The 17,671-nt window shown below is 38.2% G+C and overlaps 1 protein-coding gene across 9 annotated transcripts in view; it reads left to right on the plus strand.

Annotated features, from left to right (window-relative positions):
• The window catches only part of Nsd1 (nuclear receptor binding SET domain protein 1), a 108,843-nt gene that overhangs the window by 47,767 nt on the left and 43,405 nt on the right, over nucleotides 1-17,671 (plus strand). For all 9 annotated transcript variants that reach the window (XM_038335593.1, XM_038335597.1, XM_038335592.1 and 6 more), the window contains 4 exons: nucleotides 4,349-4,473; nucleotides 5,911-6,181; nucleotides 8,719-8,828; nucleotides 13,255-13,330. In XM_038335593.1, coding sequence (XP_038191521.1) covers nucleotides 4,349-4,473; nucleotides 5,911-6,181; nucleotides 8,719-8,828; nucleotides 13,255-13,330 — 582 coding nt within the window. The remainder of the gene's footprint in view (nucleotides 1-4,348; nucleotides 4,474-5,910; nucleotides 6,182-8,718; nucleotides 8,829-13,254; nucleotides 13,331-17,671) is intronic.

The raw sequence follows: 17,671 nt of genomic DNA on the forward strand, positions 1-17,671 counted from the left end.
AATAATTTAAAAGCTGGACATCGTGTTACATGCTGTAGTCGCAAGTACTTGAGAGTTGAAGGAAAGATCAGGAGTTCAAACTAGCCTCAGCTACATAGGGAGTTTGAGGCTAGCCCGGACTACAGGAGTTCCATCCAGTCTCAAAAACAAACAAAACACCCAAATCTCCTAGCTTTAAATTGACAACTTGACCCATCTCAGAAGAAAGCCCCTATGGAGGAATTGCTTAGATCAGATGGCTTTTGAGACTGTCTATGGCATTACCATTCCCTAAGAGTGGGTATGCTTTGTAAGATAGTTTGCTAAAGCCAGTGAGCCAGCGAGCAGTGAACATCTGGTTTTTGTATTGCGTTTTTGCCTTGAGTTCCTACCCTAATTTTGCTTAATAATGAATTGTAACTGGAAACTTTTATTCTTGGCCAGAAATAGAAATGAGAGTAAAAATGCCAATCAACTTGTCACGTCTTGACTTTAGAATAAAAGAGAGATGGGGTGGGGGGAGGGTAAAAGGGGAACAATATTTATTTTAGCAATGGGTAGAGATTTCAAGGAATTTTAGGTACTACTTCTTTTTGGAACTTTATTTTGTGTTTTTTGGTTTGGTTTGATTTTTGGTTTTTTGAGACAGGGCTTCTCTGTGGCTTTGGAGCCTGTCCTGGAACTAGCTCTTGTAGACCAGGCTGGCCTCGAACTCAAAAAGATCCACCTGCCTCTGTTCTCCAAGTGCTGGGATTAAAGGTGTGCGCCACCACCGCCTGGCCTTGGAACTTTATTTTGAAAAATTAACTTTATTCAGAATAATATTCAGAATAACAATCTATACTACAAATTTTGTACATTTTGTTGTAATAATTGAGTGATAGGATGTTCAACATAATAAATTTAGTGAGATGTGCACTCATTTCCATAAACTCTAGAATAGTCTGTCATACCAGCAAGAGCACTATAGTCTGTGTATATAATTTTCACTCTTTGCTTCTCAACGGCTCAAACAACCACTAATCCAATTTTTGTTCAAGATTTACTTTTCTTGTCATTTCATATTAGTGTGATAATGTAGTATATAGTCTCTAAGCTTTGCTTTTCACCTTATATATTTTGGCTTGTCATAAGCACACTGGATCTCATCTGACTTGCATGTGATCATATGTGGTAACATGTAGCAATAACTTGTTTATACTGCTAAGTAGTATTTAGCATAGTTATATATACACATCCCATTTTTCTTTCCTTAGTTGGTCACCATTTGGCATGTTTTGGTGTTATGGCTATTTTATTATTTTAGCTGGTGTGTGTGCTCTCTGAACTGTAATCTACCAGCATAAGAAGTTGACGTCTATTCTCCACAATACATTGTGTTCATTTTTGAAAGTTTATACTTGTAAAATGGGAATAAGAGCTTGTTTCTTTTCTGAGAATTTCAGTGGTGATGAGTTTTAGCTCCCGGTTTGTCCACTGCTGCTGCTCAGCCTGTGTAAATGCTTGCACGATCTACCATTTGCTCATTTGATTGTCATTCATTCTTCCTGTTGCCCTCCAGCATTCAAAGCTTGTGTTATATTCATCTTTTTTTTGATTGTCCTTTTTCATAACTTGTTTTAATGTTGGCCACTTGCATCAAGGAAACTAAGGCTATACAGAAAAGCTCTTTCTCTGAAAACAAAAAGTAAATTAATTTTTAAAAAAGGAGGAAATGGATTAGGGAAATTCTTTCCACTCTTCCAACTGTTCCATGTTGTGACTGTTTGGGCAATCTGGGAAGAAGGTAGGTGAGAGTTGAGGTATTGTAAATGGGAAAAAGAAAGAAAAAGAACGTATCTTCTGTCTTTTAAGTCATTTAACTGTTACTAGTTATTTTCACTTTACAGTTTGTTACACTATTTAAGGAATGTGCTGGTAATTTTTTCCTAAAAGTAAATGTTTTAGGCATTAAGAACCGTATAGCCTCTCTAACTACTAACCTTTGCCTTGGTGGCAAAAAAAAGCCATAGACCATATAGAAATGAATAGTGTGACTCTATACTCCAATAAAATGTTACCCCCAAAAGTCTAATGTAATAGTTTATCAGGCCCTAATTTGGGGTAGGGACAGATTTGAGACAAGGTTTCTCTGTATGTAGCCCTTGCTGCTGTAGAATTCATTTTGTAGACCAGGCTGACTTCAGATACCTGCCTCGTTGGGACTAAACGTGTTCACTATTACACCCAACTGAGGTCCTAAACTTTTAGTGTGTTCTACATGATTTTGGCGAGGAGCAATGCATGTGATCACTGAATACAGATTTATCTCACTCTGCTATCTACTTCTTTGTACTCCGCTGGCTTCTTTGTTTGCCTCAAAGAAATAGCCAGAAAACTGAAGCTTGGCCTGAGTATTTTCTGAGAAAGCTAAATTGCCACTATCTAATGGGAACAGCAACCTCAAGAAGGGAACAAGACAGTCTTGAAACCTAGGATTGAAACTTTGTTTAGGAATGAGGGGACAGATACAATACTAACTAACAAACACAGGAGCTCACTTTAATTAAAACCACTCACGCTTTTAGAGATTTTGATTATTATCATGGCTGTCCTACCTCAATAATTGACTTATAATTACATAGTGAGTTTGATAAACCACTTTCCCTTTTTTATCCCCATTTTATTATTATTTATAAAATGGAGATGCCATTTTCTGCCTGGCATGTTGAACTGAAGATCAGAGGTCTTTGAATGTGAGGTGATTGGAAATAATAAACCCGTTGTTTCTTAACATTTTTTTGGTGTTCCTTCCCATTAGAAATAAGTGTAATGTGTTGCAAAACTTGAATGTCTGATGAGGAAATTATTAGATTATAATCTATTATAGTTTTCCTCGGAGCACAAAGTCATGGATACAAATGTGTATATTTATTCCAAGTTATGTTTTGGCTTTTAAAAAAAAAACAAAACCAAAAACAAGATTTCCCAGACTCTAGGGTATGGTCTGTTTCAGAAGTAGAAGAAACATTGTCATGCTGGCAGGAACTCAAGAAAACTTTTCACATGCTTGGAAAATGCTCCTCTTTGGTTCATTTATAGATATATTATCTAACATGGAACAATAAGAAAAATCCCATTGATTTTTTTTTTTTATACTTTGAGTAGCTGCATAATTATATAGGTAGCAATGTAGGCTTATACGTTTAATAACTATTTTAGCCTTTTAATATTTGACCTCAACATTTAGTTGTTCCCCCCTCCCTTCCTTTTTTTGAGATATGTTCCTCCTATGGTTTCAGGCTGGCTTTCCTGGATTAATACATTTATTTGTTGTTTGTTTATTTGAGATGGTATCACTGTATAGCCCTAGAACTCTCTGTGTAGACCAAGCTGGCTTCAAATTCACAGAGACCCTCCTACCTCTGCCTCATGAGTGCTGGGATTAAAGATATGCACTATAGAACTAGTTTCTAATTGCTTTCCATTTCATCAAAAACAGCAATACTATATTCAACTGAGGTAGGAACAGCTTCCACCTCCTAAACAGACCCTACTTTATTGTGTAGGTGTTAGCCTCTAGTCCTAAAGGGGCTTCAGTGTGCTACATTGTAACAGCGTACATGTTTTAAAACTGGGACAGTGTGGAACTGAGTAGAAGAAATGGAGCAATTATCTGACCCTGTTAGGTTGTATATCCTTCTAGAAGTCATGAACTTGGCTTCCTAAGGTGTTTGTGTTTTTGTGTTTGTTATTTTGTTTGCTTGTTTTTGAGACAAAGTTTTATGCCCAGGCTGACATGAAACAATTCTGTAGCCTCAGCGGTCATGTCCAATTCTCAAGGTGTTTCTTACTCAGAAGAATATCAGATACTTGCTCCTGTTTAGCCAGTTAGTAATCTGTGTTTTTATTTTTATATATATATTTATATATATTAAATTTATATATTTTAGGTATATGCTAACTTTGTATTGGTATACAGAATGCCGGCTTCAGTTTAATCATTTCCTTACTAATAGAGAATTGTGTATATGAGGAGTTAAAAAAAAACCCAAAAAACTCCCAACTTTTGTTTTTGACAATCCATAGCAAATAGTATCAAGCTTCTTACGGTTCAAGCCAGAATCCTTTTATATCTTTTAAAATTGTTTTGAGCCTGCCTATTATTTTGGTTTTTCAAGACAGGCTTTCTCTGTGTAGCCCTGGCTGTCCTAGAAATTGCTCTTTAGACCAGGCTGACCTCAAAGGCACAGAGATCTGCCTGACTCTGCCTCCTGAGTGCTGGATGAAAGGCGTGTGCCACCACTGCTCACAGACGCCTTGCTGACAGAGTGGGTTTAAATAATTAATTAAATCCATTAATTAATATTGAAGTTATTTTCTCTTGTAGCTATTCGGTCAGAGAAGAAACGTCTTAGGAAGCCAAGCAAGTGGCTTCTGGAATATTCAGAAGAATATGACCAGATATTTGCTCCTAAGAAAAAACAAAAGAAGGTACAGGAACAAGTGCATAAGGTATGCAGCAACATTTTAGAAGATGGCGGTTTACCTGTAGTATCATATTTTATCTTCAGAAGACCATTAAACTGGGGTCCTTCTCTGGTGTTTGTTTTGTTTACTATTATCTTCTAGCACAGCGTCTGCATACCTGTGTTAGTTATTCAGAAGGTGTGTGAGGGAATCAACAAGTTTCTCTCTGGTTTACCCTCTGCTTTTGAAGAGTGTTTTAGTACTTAGGAAGGTTCTTATGATGAAACATTAACAGCCTGGATAATGAAATGAAAATACATAGTTTTGCCCTAACTTTTTTTTAGTGAACTAAAGTTCTCATAATGCTAACTAATCTCTTTACTTTTCTTTTACACCTTTGTGAATTAACAGTATGTATGTAATTAGTAGCAAAGGAATGTCCTGTACTTTGTTAGCCATTGCTCTGTGGTTTAAAAAAAGTGAAGACCCTTATCTGTTAATTTTATTAGTGGCTATAACATAAAAAGACTTAAAGATTTTCTTTCATCTTTCTCTACATTAAGCTCAGTCTTTTTTATTAAACTTTAAAGTTCTTTAAAAGTAAAATAATTGTTTCTTTTAATCAAGGGGTTTAGTTTTAATTGGTAATATTAGGAGGAACTTTGGTTTTTTTTCCCTCCCTCTCTCTTTGGTTTTACATTATAAAGTGTCAATGTTAAACATTTTTCTTTTTAATTTTGCTAAAATATTTCACAAAGTCTATTATAGTAGCTATTTTAAGCATACAGTTCTACAAGTTAGAGTAGTTGTGCTATTATACAGTCATAAGTATCGTTCATCTTTAGAAATATTTATTTTCTTAAACTTATTGGGCAAATAATTCTCCTTTCTATCATTTCCATTTTTTTTAAATCTCTGAGTTTGATTCTTCCAGATTCAACTAGTAGAGTTTTGTACTACTTTGAACTGTTTCCCTTAGCATAATGGCCTCAAGCTTAATTTATGAAATAGCAAGTATCAGAATCTCTTGTGGTTTTTTGGTATGTTTTGTTTGGGGGGGTTGTTTGCTTTTGTTTTCTGAGACAGGGTTTCTCTGTTGTAGCCTTGGCTGTCCTAGAACTGATTTGTAGACCAGATTGGCCTTGAACTCACAAATCTGCCTGCCTCTGCCTCCAGAGTGCCCATGCCGAGATTAAAGGTGTGAGCTACCACCTTTAGGTCCTTCATGTTTTGTGTTTTTTGGTTTTTCGAGACAGGGTTTCCCTGTAGTTTCTAGAGCCTGTCCTGGAACTAGCTCTTGTAGACCAGGCTGGCCTCGAACTCAGAGATCAGCCTGCCTCTGCCTCCCGAGTGCTGGGATTAAAGGTGTGCGCCACCGCCGCCCGGCCTATGTTTTGTGTTTTTAATTGCCCTTTTTTTCCCCCTTTTGGTAAATTCTAATAATTTTGGCTTGTGTATTCTATTTATGCCTACTATGTTTAGGTAAGTTCCCGCTGTGAAGACGAAAGCCTTCTTGCCCGATGTCGCTCTAGTGCTCAGAACAAGCAGGTGGATGAGAATTCTTTGATTTCAACTAAAGAAGAGCCTCCAGTTCTTGAAAGAGAGGCTCCATTTTTGGAAGGGCCCTTGGCTCAGTCAGATCTTGGAGTTGGACATGCTGAGTTGCCACAGCTGACCTTATCTGTTCCTGTGGCTCCAGAAGTCTCTCCGCAGCCTGCCCTTGAGTCTGAGGAATTGCTTGTTAAGACACCAGGTAAGGTGGGGCTGGGGTCTCAGTGTATAAGCAGATGTGATTGGATGTAGCAGGAACTTTCTTCTATGTGTTGTTGTAAAGCTAACATCTTTTACTGTTTACGTTTTGTTCAAGGAAATTCCTAAAATAGTGGCTAATTTGATATAGCTTCTGACCACAAATGAATCTGTGGAGTACTGTGAAGGAGATGTTTTAGAAACTATCCTGTTTTATTGTCCTTTCATGATTATTGGTCAGCTGCAGTGTGAACTAGCAAACAAGTAGGAACGCTGCACACAGGTGGGCTGGAGAGATGGCTCAGAAATTAAGAGCATTGGCTGCTCTTCTAGAGGTCCTGAGTTCAATTCTCAGCAACCACATGGTAGTTCACAACCAATGAAATGTGGTGCCCTCTCTGGCTTGCAGGCATACATGCAGGTATAATACTATATGCATAACAAATAAATAAGAATCTTTAAAAAAAAAAAAAACCTTAAACTTTTTGGTGTCTGGGTGGCGCTTTTATTTATTTATTTATTCCACCCTCCTTCTTCAAGGTGGTTCATTATATAGCCCTGGCTGTCCTGGAACTCCCTCAGTAGATCAGGCTGACCTTGAACTCAAAAAAATCTCTAAAGTTGTTTCATCATGTATAAACTGGCTATAATAGGAGTTGGAAAAATAGCTCAGCTGGAAAAATAGCTCAGTTGATGAAATGATTGCTGCAGTTCAGTCCCCAGTACCTACATTAAAATTCTAGGTGTAGTGGTGCATGTTGGGAATGCCAGTCAGAGGCAGCCTGTAAGCCCTGGGCCCAGTGAAAACAAGGTGGATGGGCTCTGAGGAACACCTTTCAAAGTTGAGCTCTGGCCTCTGTGGGTACACTCCAACAGCACAAGAGGAATCAGTGTGAAACATTAGAATTCTGCGGGTACACTCCAACAGCATAAGAGGAATCAGTGTGTAACATTAGAATTCTGCGGGTACACTCCAACAGCACAAGAGGAATCAGTGTGAAACATTAGAATTCTGCGGGTACACTCCAACAGCATAAGAGGAGTCAGTGTGTAACATTAGAATTCTGCGGGTACACTCCAACAGCACAAGAGGAATCAGTGTGAAACATTAGAATTCTGCGGGTACACTCCAACAGCACAAGAGGAATCAGTGTGAAACATTAGAATTTTGCAAACAAATTAAGCATCTAGTAAGTTTTAGTATTCCCTTGAAGTTCATTTCCAGCTGGTTCTCATTTCATTATTTGCTATTTCACCTGGGGAGAATTAAATCTAAAAGTGCTATTCATATCATTTGGTGTTATTGGGTGCTGCTTTAGTCTGTCAAGGACTCTTATTTGTCTTTCTATTTAGATAATAAGTATCTATACATCCCCAACATTAGTTACTGGTATTTTTTCTTAAAATTCTAGTTATTCTTACTGCAGTAAAACAGAATCTTAAAAGATTTTGGTTTCATTTTATGTTATGTTTTAATTTTTGCCATGCCAGGGATCGCTCCTAGGGATTCATACATGTTAAGCAAGTGCCTTGACATTGGACTATATGTCCAACTCCTAAAAGATTTTTAAAATTACAATTATTTGTGTGTGTTTGTATACATGCACAAGTGTGTGAGCACGTCACCACATATTTGTGGAGTTCAGAGAACAACTTTCAGAGAGAAAGTTTTCTTCTATCATGTTTGTTCTGGGATCAAACTTGTCAGGCTTGGCACAAAGTGATTTTATACACTATGCCATCTGGCCTAACTGAAAGGTATGTTTTAGGGAACAGGAATAAGTGCTTACTGTATCACACAAACATATGTGTATGTGCATGTGTGCATGTGCATTTATATTGTAAGATTATTTGTTTTACTATTTTTCTATTTTGAGAGTGTTTATAGCCCTAGCTGTACTTGGTACTCACTTTAGAACAGGCTGGTCTTTTCATCCACAGAGATCTGCCCATTTCTGTCTCTGGACTGCTGGGATTAAAGGGGTGCACTACCACACCTAGCTTGTTTTACATTTTTGTTTTGTTTCTTTTGTCTTTTTTGGTGATGCGGGTGGAGGCTTGATTCCCCTCCCCAACAGGATTTCTCTGTATGTAGTCCTGACTGTTCACGTTGTAGTCCAGGCTGGCCTAATAGGGGTTCTCCTGCCTCTGCCCTCCAAGTGCTGTGGTTAAAGGTGTGTGCTACCTCTACCTGGCTTTGTTTTACTTGTTTTGAAGGTCTATTTGTGCCCAGACTCCAGCTCTACTTTATTTATCCTCACCATCAGTTGACTGCTATGATTGCCCTTTTGATTGTGCCCTTATTCTATGGTTCACATATGCACACAGTCATCATGCATTAATGTGTGCCTTCATTATGTAAAATTTAGTGTATTTTAGTAAGCACTATTTTAGAATAATACATTCCTACTGTTCCCTTTCTTATAACATAATGAAAAAATGTAAACAAGATTGTGACTTATATTAATATAAGTTTTTATTTTTCAAAATCAGCTTGTGCTGAGTTTTCAAAGCATCTAAGGAAAATTATGTGCATTTCAGGAAATTATGAAAGTAAGCGTCAAAGAAAACCAACTAAGAAACTTCTTGAGTCCAATGATTTAGACCCTGGATTTATGCCCAAGAAGGGTGATCTTGGCCTTTCTAGAAAGGTATGGTTTTTTTTGTTGTTGTTGTTGTTTTTTTTTTTTTGTCAAATGTAAAATAGGTTTAAATTTTAATTTAAATGAAAAACATGATTAAAAATTGCATTTGTCAGTAGTATTTCTAACATTGATGTGCATAGTCATCCTTTTTTAATTGTGGTTTCACTTTCCACAGTTCCAATTAACTAATAACTATACCCTATTAACTATAAGTATTTAATGGCAAATTCAAGAAATACACAATTCATATTTAAGATGCATGTGTGTGACTTATTCTTTGCCCAGGCTATCTATAGCGTTGTGTGGGTTACTGGGTTAATTCATGGTATGACACTGTTTGCTTTGAAGTGATGCTTTTGACCTGTTAGGATTCTAAAGTGCGAGTTGATGCTGGCAGCTTGAATATGCTAAAGAGTCTGGTAAGTGCCTTCTTTAAGTGGAAAAGTAAATGTTCTTGTGTTAATAAGGAAATAAAACTATATGTTGAGCTTGCTGAGAAGTCTATTAAGAATGAGCCATCGTCCCATTAAATTATGACGACAGAAATTTGTGAAACTTTTGATATTCTTCTTCAAGCTACAGAAATTACAATCAGAAGTGTTTAATAAGTGCCCAGTTAAAATGGAAAGGTCATTGCATTTGTGGGTGGAACACATAAACTAGAAACTGTGTTCCAATTGATGGCATAGAGGTGTGTCTGAAGAATTGAGTCGTTGCCTGATGGTTGTGTTACACACCTTTATTCCCAGCACTCCAGGAGGCAGAGGCAAGAGGATCTCTTTGAGTTCGAGGCCAGTGTGTTATACAGTGTGAGTTCCAGGACTGGCCCCATAGCTACTGGGAAACCTTGTCTCAAAAAACCAAATAAGTAAATAAATTAATTTTAAAAAAGGATCGAATCATTATAAAAACCTCAGAAAAAGTAATACAAAGCTATGCAAATGAAATTTAGCTACATAGATATTAGGAATAGAGTTGAACTGCAATATCTAAAAACTACTAGAGAAGCATTGTCTGCTGTTGCAGAAGTGACTGCCACCTTTTTAGCAGAGTTGGAGACGTTGATTAATGAGAACTACTATGGAAAACAAATTTACATGTGATAAAGATGTGCCTTTTTAGAAGAAGAGATCCAGTAAAATGTATTCATAAAAGTGCAAAGGAGGGACTGCCTTATGCATAAGATAGATTATGAAGAGGACATGAACTCTGGTATGTAAGGGTACATGAGATATTTTAAGAAAGAGAAGAAAGGAAACCACATTCATGTAATTTATTATGGTATACTTTTATGCTTTATAGTTTTGTCTTGTGCCTAATTAAAAATTCAGGTTTATTATGTTATGCTATATGTAGGACTATGTGTAGTATGTGTATTTTCAAGAATCCAAAAGAAAGTTCTCAAATATTTCCCTTGTGGCAGGGTAGAGGTGGGGACAATGTATGCCAGTGTGTATAGAAATTATAGTTTTAGTATTCGTCCTTGATCTATGTGAGATCTTATATTTAAAAACTGTTTTGCAGTACATGCTTTGATGTGAGCTGACTTCAGGTGTTTGTTTTGTTCTTTCTTTCCTTCCTTTTGACAGTATTAGAAATTAAGCCTAGAGCTCACAGATGCTCAGCATGCATTCTGAGATAGATTCCTCCTTCCCTTCCCTTCTGAATCATGTTTTTGTTTATTCTTTGAGAATTTCATGCAGTGTATGTTGACTAAATTCATTCCCCCTTTCTAATTCCCCTAGCTCTCGCCTTCCTTCCCTCCCCATTCACATTCATGTTCTCTCTTCCTGTCTCCCGTAAACAGATAAATAAATAATTTCAGAAATAAAGAACAAAAAATCTTGGAATCTGGTTTGTGTTGACCAACTATCTCTGTCAGTGTTGTTTTCTTAGAATGTGGTTGACATACCAAGTGTTACTACATTGCTAAAACTAATTTTCTCTTAGTCAAATGCAATAACTCCATGACTAGTGGTAGGACCTCATGTCTACCTCCTCTCCTCTTTGCTAGGATTTTGTCTGATTTGAATTTGTGCATGCCGTCAGGATATGTTTGATTGTCTGGAAAATACTGTTCAATGACTTAACTACCCTTGGCTTCTTGCTCTTGTTGACAGTGTCAGCTATGGGTTCCAGCTCATGGATTAGTCCTTAAATCTAATTTAAAAGGTTGTTGGGGGTTTGGAGAGATGGCTCAGAGGTTACGAACACTGGGTGTTCTTCCAGAGGTCCTGAGTTCAATTCCCAGCAACCACAGAATGGCTCATAACCATCTGTAATGAGGTCTGGTGCCCTCTTCTGGCATAGAGGTGTACATGCAGGAGGAACATTGTATACATAATAAATAAGTCTTTAAAAAAAATAAAGGTTGTTGGTTATTCTCATAACATTTGTGCTCTGCCATAGGCCAAAGCAGCTTCTTTATTAACCAGTGGTAATAAAACACAGAGAGGAATTCCACATCACCCAAGTAAATGTGAAGCCAGTCAAGGTGATTTATATATAGCAAGGGGGAGAAATCCAAGCAGAGATAGAGGAGGAAAGAAGGTGGAGTCAGGGAGACACCATGTAGCTGCCCAAGAAGTAAGAGGTAACAAACCATGAGCCTTATAGAAATGGGTTAATTTAAAATGTAAGAGCTAGCTAGAAATATGCCTGAGCCACTGGCCAAACAGTATTGTGATTAATATAGTTTTTGTGTGATTATTCAGGTCTGGGTGGCTGGGAAACAGAAGCACATTTACACTTGGGCTTACTGGCAGACCTGGAATCAAATTCTCAAAAAATCTCCTGCCTTTATCTCCCCAGCAGCCTTCATTTTAGGCTATATTACCAGACTGAGATTTTCTTTACAAGTGAAATACGTTTTTATGATAAAGTTGGTGCTAGTTGTTATTTATTTACTTTAAGGCAGATTCTTGCTCAGTTTTAGTGTGTATTGGCATTTACTGTATATATGGTAGTCTGGTCCCATATTTGTGCTTCTTTTGTCAACCTCTCAACTGTTAAGAGTCCCTGGCATGAGAAGCCATGGCCGGCTTGCACAATATTTTTAAAACTTAAAACCTTTTAACCTGATTTGTGTTGTTTTTAGCATGAATTCTAGATGGTCTTAATAATAAAAACCCAGGGGGCTGGAGAGATGGCTCAGAGGTTAAGAGCACTGACTGCTCTTCCAGAGGTCCTGAGTTCAATTCCCAGCAACCACATGGTGGCTCACAACCATCTGTAATGAGATTTGGTGCCCTCTGCTGGCCTCCAAGCATACATGCAAGCAGAACACTGTATATGTAATAAATAAATAAATCTTAAAAAAAAATAATAAAAACCCAGAGTCAGATATAAGGGTTAATGCTGAAGATCAGAGAAGCGGAGAGGCCAGCCACTAGAGAGTTCTTTTACCTCTACCAATGCGCAGGCTGAAGGCGTGATTCTGTCCTCAGACTGCACTGAGCTTGACTCCTTTTGCATTATATTCCTGTCGGTCTTCCCAGCCATATCACTCCTGTCTCCACTTCTCTTGTGCTGAGATTACCTTTGTGTGAGCTCTGTTTCTCTTTTAGACAGATTCAATCTTGTGTAGCCCAGGGTGGGCTTGAACTAACAGAGATTGCTCTGCCTCTGTCTCTGGAGTCCTGGGATTAAAGTTCAAATATTTGAAATCATGATTTTGCAGTTACAGATTTGCTTTTCACTAACAGTGAAAAGTCCAGTATTATTAAATGGTACACAGAAGTAGAAAGTTAATTCTTTTATCAAAATAGAGTTGGTTCTTTAGAAATCTGGCTAGAGAGGCGACTTGGAGAGTAAAGGACTTATCTCCAAGCCTGATAACCTTAATCTGATTCCCGAGCCACACGATGAAAAGAAAGAACCAACTCCTCTAAGTTGTCCTCTGACCTCCTCAATCCCCATTATGCACATATTCCTCTCCAATAACACAAAATAACTGAATATAAAAGGTATTTTTTGATCAATCTTGAAAAGGAAAATAAACAATACTATAAAATCATAGTGATTCCTAGTCATTGGTGTTGACTCGGCGCCTTTAATCCAGCACTTGAGAGGCAGAGGCAGGTGGATCTCAGTGAGTTTGAAGCCAGCCTGATCTACAAAGTGAGCTCCAGGAAAGCCAGAGCTATTACACGAGAAACCATGTCTCAAAAAACCAGAAATAAGTAAGTAAATAAATAAATGAAAATAAATGTCATAGTTTTTGGATTTCTGTCCTTGCTTAGCTGGAGCAAGCTTAGGTCTTATTATCCAGTCTCCAACTACAAATTGTAGTCCTTCTGCTTCAACTTCCCGGGTGCTTAAATTACTGTATTGATAGTAGAAATTGCCATTGTTGCTATGGCTGTAGCACATACAGTGCTAAAGAATGGTTTTCTTTACCTGGTAAATCTTATTACTTTCTGCCTATTTACAGTGCTTTGAAGTGGGTTCTTTGGAGAATGGCATCATTGACTCACGTGCTACATCTCATTTGAAAGAGTATCGTGGAGGTAAGTATTTTTGATGTTGAGAAAATATAAAGCAGACAAATTTTAAGCACTTTGACTAGAATGTTAATTTCTTGTTTAAAATGATGAACCCATACAATTATAGTTTTGAGACTTTCTAGGCATGCTTTCTGAAATCCATAGGAATCTATTTAGTCTTACACTGTTACCAGTTAAATGAAGTTAAAGTTTTTAGTATGAGAATATTTGGACCAATTGTGAAATATCAGTTCCTCCTTAATTTCCTCAAGTAGTCTAACTCTCCAGGTTGTACCATTAATTTCATAGCGTTGATCAAGTTTTGATTTCTGTGGTAGAAAATGTCCAGTGTAGTTTGAGAGGAAAATCGTAAATTATCTGAGTTGTCCTACACAAATTGTTTAGCTTGTTTTTTATAACATCTAAATTGACTTTAGTTTCTTTGGGTATAAATGTGACTATCAGCTAGCGTGTGCTTGATCTTCTCTGTTGTAGTTGTCTTCCATTCTTTTCTGTGCCCACTGTAATGCTTCTTCCCTATAAACCACAGCTGCCTTCACCTTCTTTTATTGTCTGTTTTCCATAACACAGTGATTTCAGTGTGCTTCCTGCATTGACATACGTGGGGTGTCATTGAGTGGAGATGGGAAGTTACTAGTAACTGTACTCCTAGAGAAAACTACTCTCTCCCTTTCCTCTCAGCTGTGATGTCTTTTCACTGGTTCCGTAGGGAAAGGCGAGGTCTTGTATGTCCCCTAGTTCATAATGAATTGTTGACAGAATCCATTTGTCTCCTATGCACAGCTACTATGAATTCATGAAGAGAATGGCCGTGCCATCTCTAGGAGACAGTCTAACAGCACTCTTCCTTTCCTGGCTCTTACAGTCATTCTGTTCTTTATTTCACAGTGCTCCCCAACCTTTAGTGGGGTTGATGTAGATGTACTGTTTAGGCCTGGGTACTGAAAAGCCACCTATTTTCAGCACTTTGACCTGTTATAATTGCCTTTTTTAACCACTGCCTAATGCAAGAAAAAATCTCTGCTCAAGGCTGAAAGCAGCATTAATCTATAGATATAAACATAGACATTTAGAAAGTAGCTTGGCAACATGTCATACAGAAATAAACCAGGTGTTCCCCTCCTCCCTTCCTAGGCCTGTGACCTTCTTAGTCAAAGGCTTTTGATTAGCTTCACAGTACCAATTATGAATGCAATCCAATGGAGCAGGCCTCAGATCCATTCAGAAAGTGACTGTTGCTCCAGTGGACGTATCTTGTTTGTCAGGTTTATAGCTTCCCTAGCACTCTAATGGGACCTTTTAGCATGATGAAAGCTGGCTAACGTGGAGGAAGCTTACCACTCAGTTCCAATTTGAATCCTCAATTTCCTGACCCTTTAGTTGAATTGTTTGTAGCCCTGACTGGCCTTGAACCCACTTTATAGACCAGGCTGTAGTGTGTGTGTTTGCTTGTTCCCTCGTTCCTTCCTTCCTCTTGTTAGATAGAGCTGACAGGGTCTCTTTATATAGCCCTGGCTGTACTGAAACTGATGAAACTGACATCACAGAGATCTGCCTGCCTCTGCCTCCCAAATGCTGGAATTGAAGGGGTGGATCACCGGGCCTGTTCCCCGTAGTGACTTTTAAGGGCTTGATTTTCTTTTATTTGAAATTCCACAGACTATTCCGGTTTTAGAATCATTATTGAAATATCACTTCAAAATTGAGCACATAGCACTAGATATGGTCTATTGGCAAAATCTTAGATGTGCATTTCTGATACCATGATCCATGATTGTTAAGTGTATTATCATACATGTTGGTTGATTTTAGTCATGGGCAGTTAGAAACACCTGTGCATCAGTTTGCTTGCTTTAAAAAAAAGGCTTAGAGATAATGTCAACTAGCTCATTGTTTAACAGCATGGATTGCTCTTCCAGAGGACCTGGGTCAATTCCCAGCACCCATATGGCAGCTCACAACTATCTTTAATTATAATTCCAGGAAATCCTACACCCTCACCCAGACGTACATTCGGGCAAAACATCAATGCACACTAGAAAATAAGTAAATAAATAAACTTATAAACTTTGTCCTTTGCGAATTTCATTTACATGATGAGCGCATGAGGATTTTATATCTATAGCTGGGCAAGGTAGTGCACACCTGTGATCCCACTACTTGTTAAGATGAAACGGGAATTTCTGTGAGTTAAAGGCCAGCCTGGTTTCTATAGTGCATTCCAGGCCAGCCATAACTACATAATAAGAGAAATCAAAACAAACAAACAAAAAAACAAATATTTTCTTTTTTCTTGGATACAGTTTCCAGAAACCCTTAACTCACGATAGAGCATTTACCCAGCATGCATGAGACATGAGTTCTCTTCTTAGCACCTTCAAGTAAAAAGAACTCTACGTTAACTCTTCTCTTAGTCTTGAATATTACTAACTCTAGTAAAGTCTTATCCCCATAAAACAGTCAGAAACAGTAGCGTTGATAATAGCGTCATTGGTTAACTAGCACAAATGTCTTGGAACTTTTTATTTTTTAAAAAGATTCCTCCCGCCGGGCGGTGGTGGCGCACGCCTTTAATCCCAGCACTCGGGAGGCAGAGGCAGGCGGATCTCTGTGAGTTCGAGACCAGCCTGGTCTACAAGAGCTAGTTCCAGGACAGGCTCCAAAGCCACAGAGAAACCCTGTCTCGAAAAACCAAAAAAAAAAAAGATTCCTCCCACTCCAGTTTTTAGTACTTTAAAGTAGATTTTAAGAGCACATAAAGGTTAAACACAAAGGCCTAGTGAGTTCAAGCCCAGCTGGGTCCACAGAGCAAGTTCCAGGAAACTCTGTCTAGAAAAACCAAAAATAAAATAAACAAAAACAATATCAAGAATGTGAAGCAGAAATGATAAGATGAAGTTTTGCTGTCCGCAACCAGAGTTTTTCTCTTTAAACTAATTATTTACAGCCAGATTGGAATCCCCATTGTGCAGAATCAAGAACTGAACAGTATATACAAACTAGACAGTGAATTTCTTTTTTAAAAGAAGATCTCCATGTGTAGCTTTGACCGGAGTGCAACTTAGTTGATAGACCTGAATGGCCTCAAACTTCACGGAAATCAGTCTTTGCCTCCCAGATGCTGGGATTAAATGAATGTGCTACCATGCAGGGCTAGTTAAGTGTTCTTTACAGACAGTCTACACCCATTTGACTTAAACCCATCATACTTTCTACTATGTAATGGGTTTTTTTTTTTTTTTTTTGGCAAATCCACTAGGTGGTGATTTTAATACCAAGTGTTTGTTCTTTTGAAGTATAAACTGTTTTTTAGCTGAATTAAGATTGCAAATCAGGGGTGGGAAAAATGTCTTTAGAGGCTAAAGGCACTTTCTGCGTGTCTTTATAATCTTAGTTTGGTTGCTAGGACTCTATGTTCTCTGTGCTTTAGCGTGTCCTTGCCTACACATGCACACACGCACCATTTCTGACCAGATGATAGAGTGTTTTTGAAGATACAGATCACTTTTAAGTACTGCATACAACATTGCTATTAAAATTATATGATATCCGAACAAATTTCACTATCAGATCCTAAAGTAGACATTAGTCTAAAATGCTTATTAAATTACTCATAGGTATAAGTATAGGTTAACATTTTCAAATCTATTTTTTTGTCTTACTAAATGAAGAATGCCAGTTATAGACTATACCAGAGAGCGCGAGGTCATTAATTCTAACAACACCCTTGATTCCTGGGATTTTCGCCTACCGAGCCCCCGTGTCTGTGTTCAGTGTGCTGGCACCCAGTTCGTGAGATTCGGGCAAGGGGCAGGAGGTTAAAATACACAGACATACACACACACAGAGAGAGACAGAGACACGGGTCATCCTTGAATTCCCCAAGAATGCCCCCTTTATTGTGTTCAGGGGCAGATTATATAGAGATAGCCACGCCCCAGCCAAACCCACCATTAACCACTCTCCTGCCATCAGGAACTCCTGAAGGTTCTCGTGCTCAGAGCAGCTGTAGTCACTCAGATCAGGGGATTACAAGAAATTCAGGATCTGGGGCCTCACTGCTCCCAACATGGGATCAGTGTCTAAGGATCTCCTTGAGTAGGCAGGCAGATCCCCCTTTAAGGAGAGACCTATTATGTGTAAGTCCTGGTCAGTGTTAAGACACTAGGCTTAGGGACTGCAGGTAGAGTGCTTGACTAATGTGCATGAAGCATCACAAAGTGTGCTGGCACATGCCTATGATCTCAGCTTCTGGAAGATTTAGCAAGAAGGAGTGCCATTAGTCTGATGTTAGCCTGAGCCACAGAGTAAAACCCTGTTCTAGAACATCAGAAAAAAATTCTT

Source organism: Arvicola amphibius, chromosome 6, assembly GCF_903992535.2.
Source record: "Arvicola amphibius chromosome 6, mArvAmp1.2, whole genome shotgun sequence".
Classification (NCBI taxonomy): Eukaryota; Metazoa; Chordata; class Mammalia; order Rodentia; family Cricetidae; genus Arvicola; species Arvicola amphibius.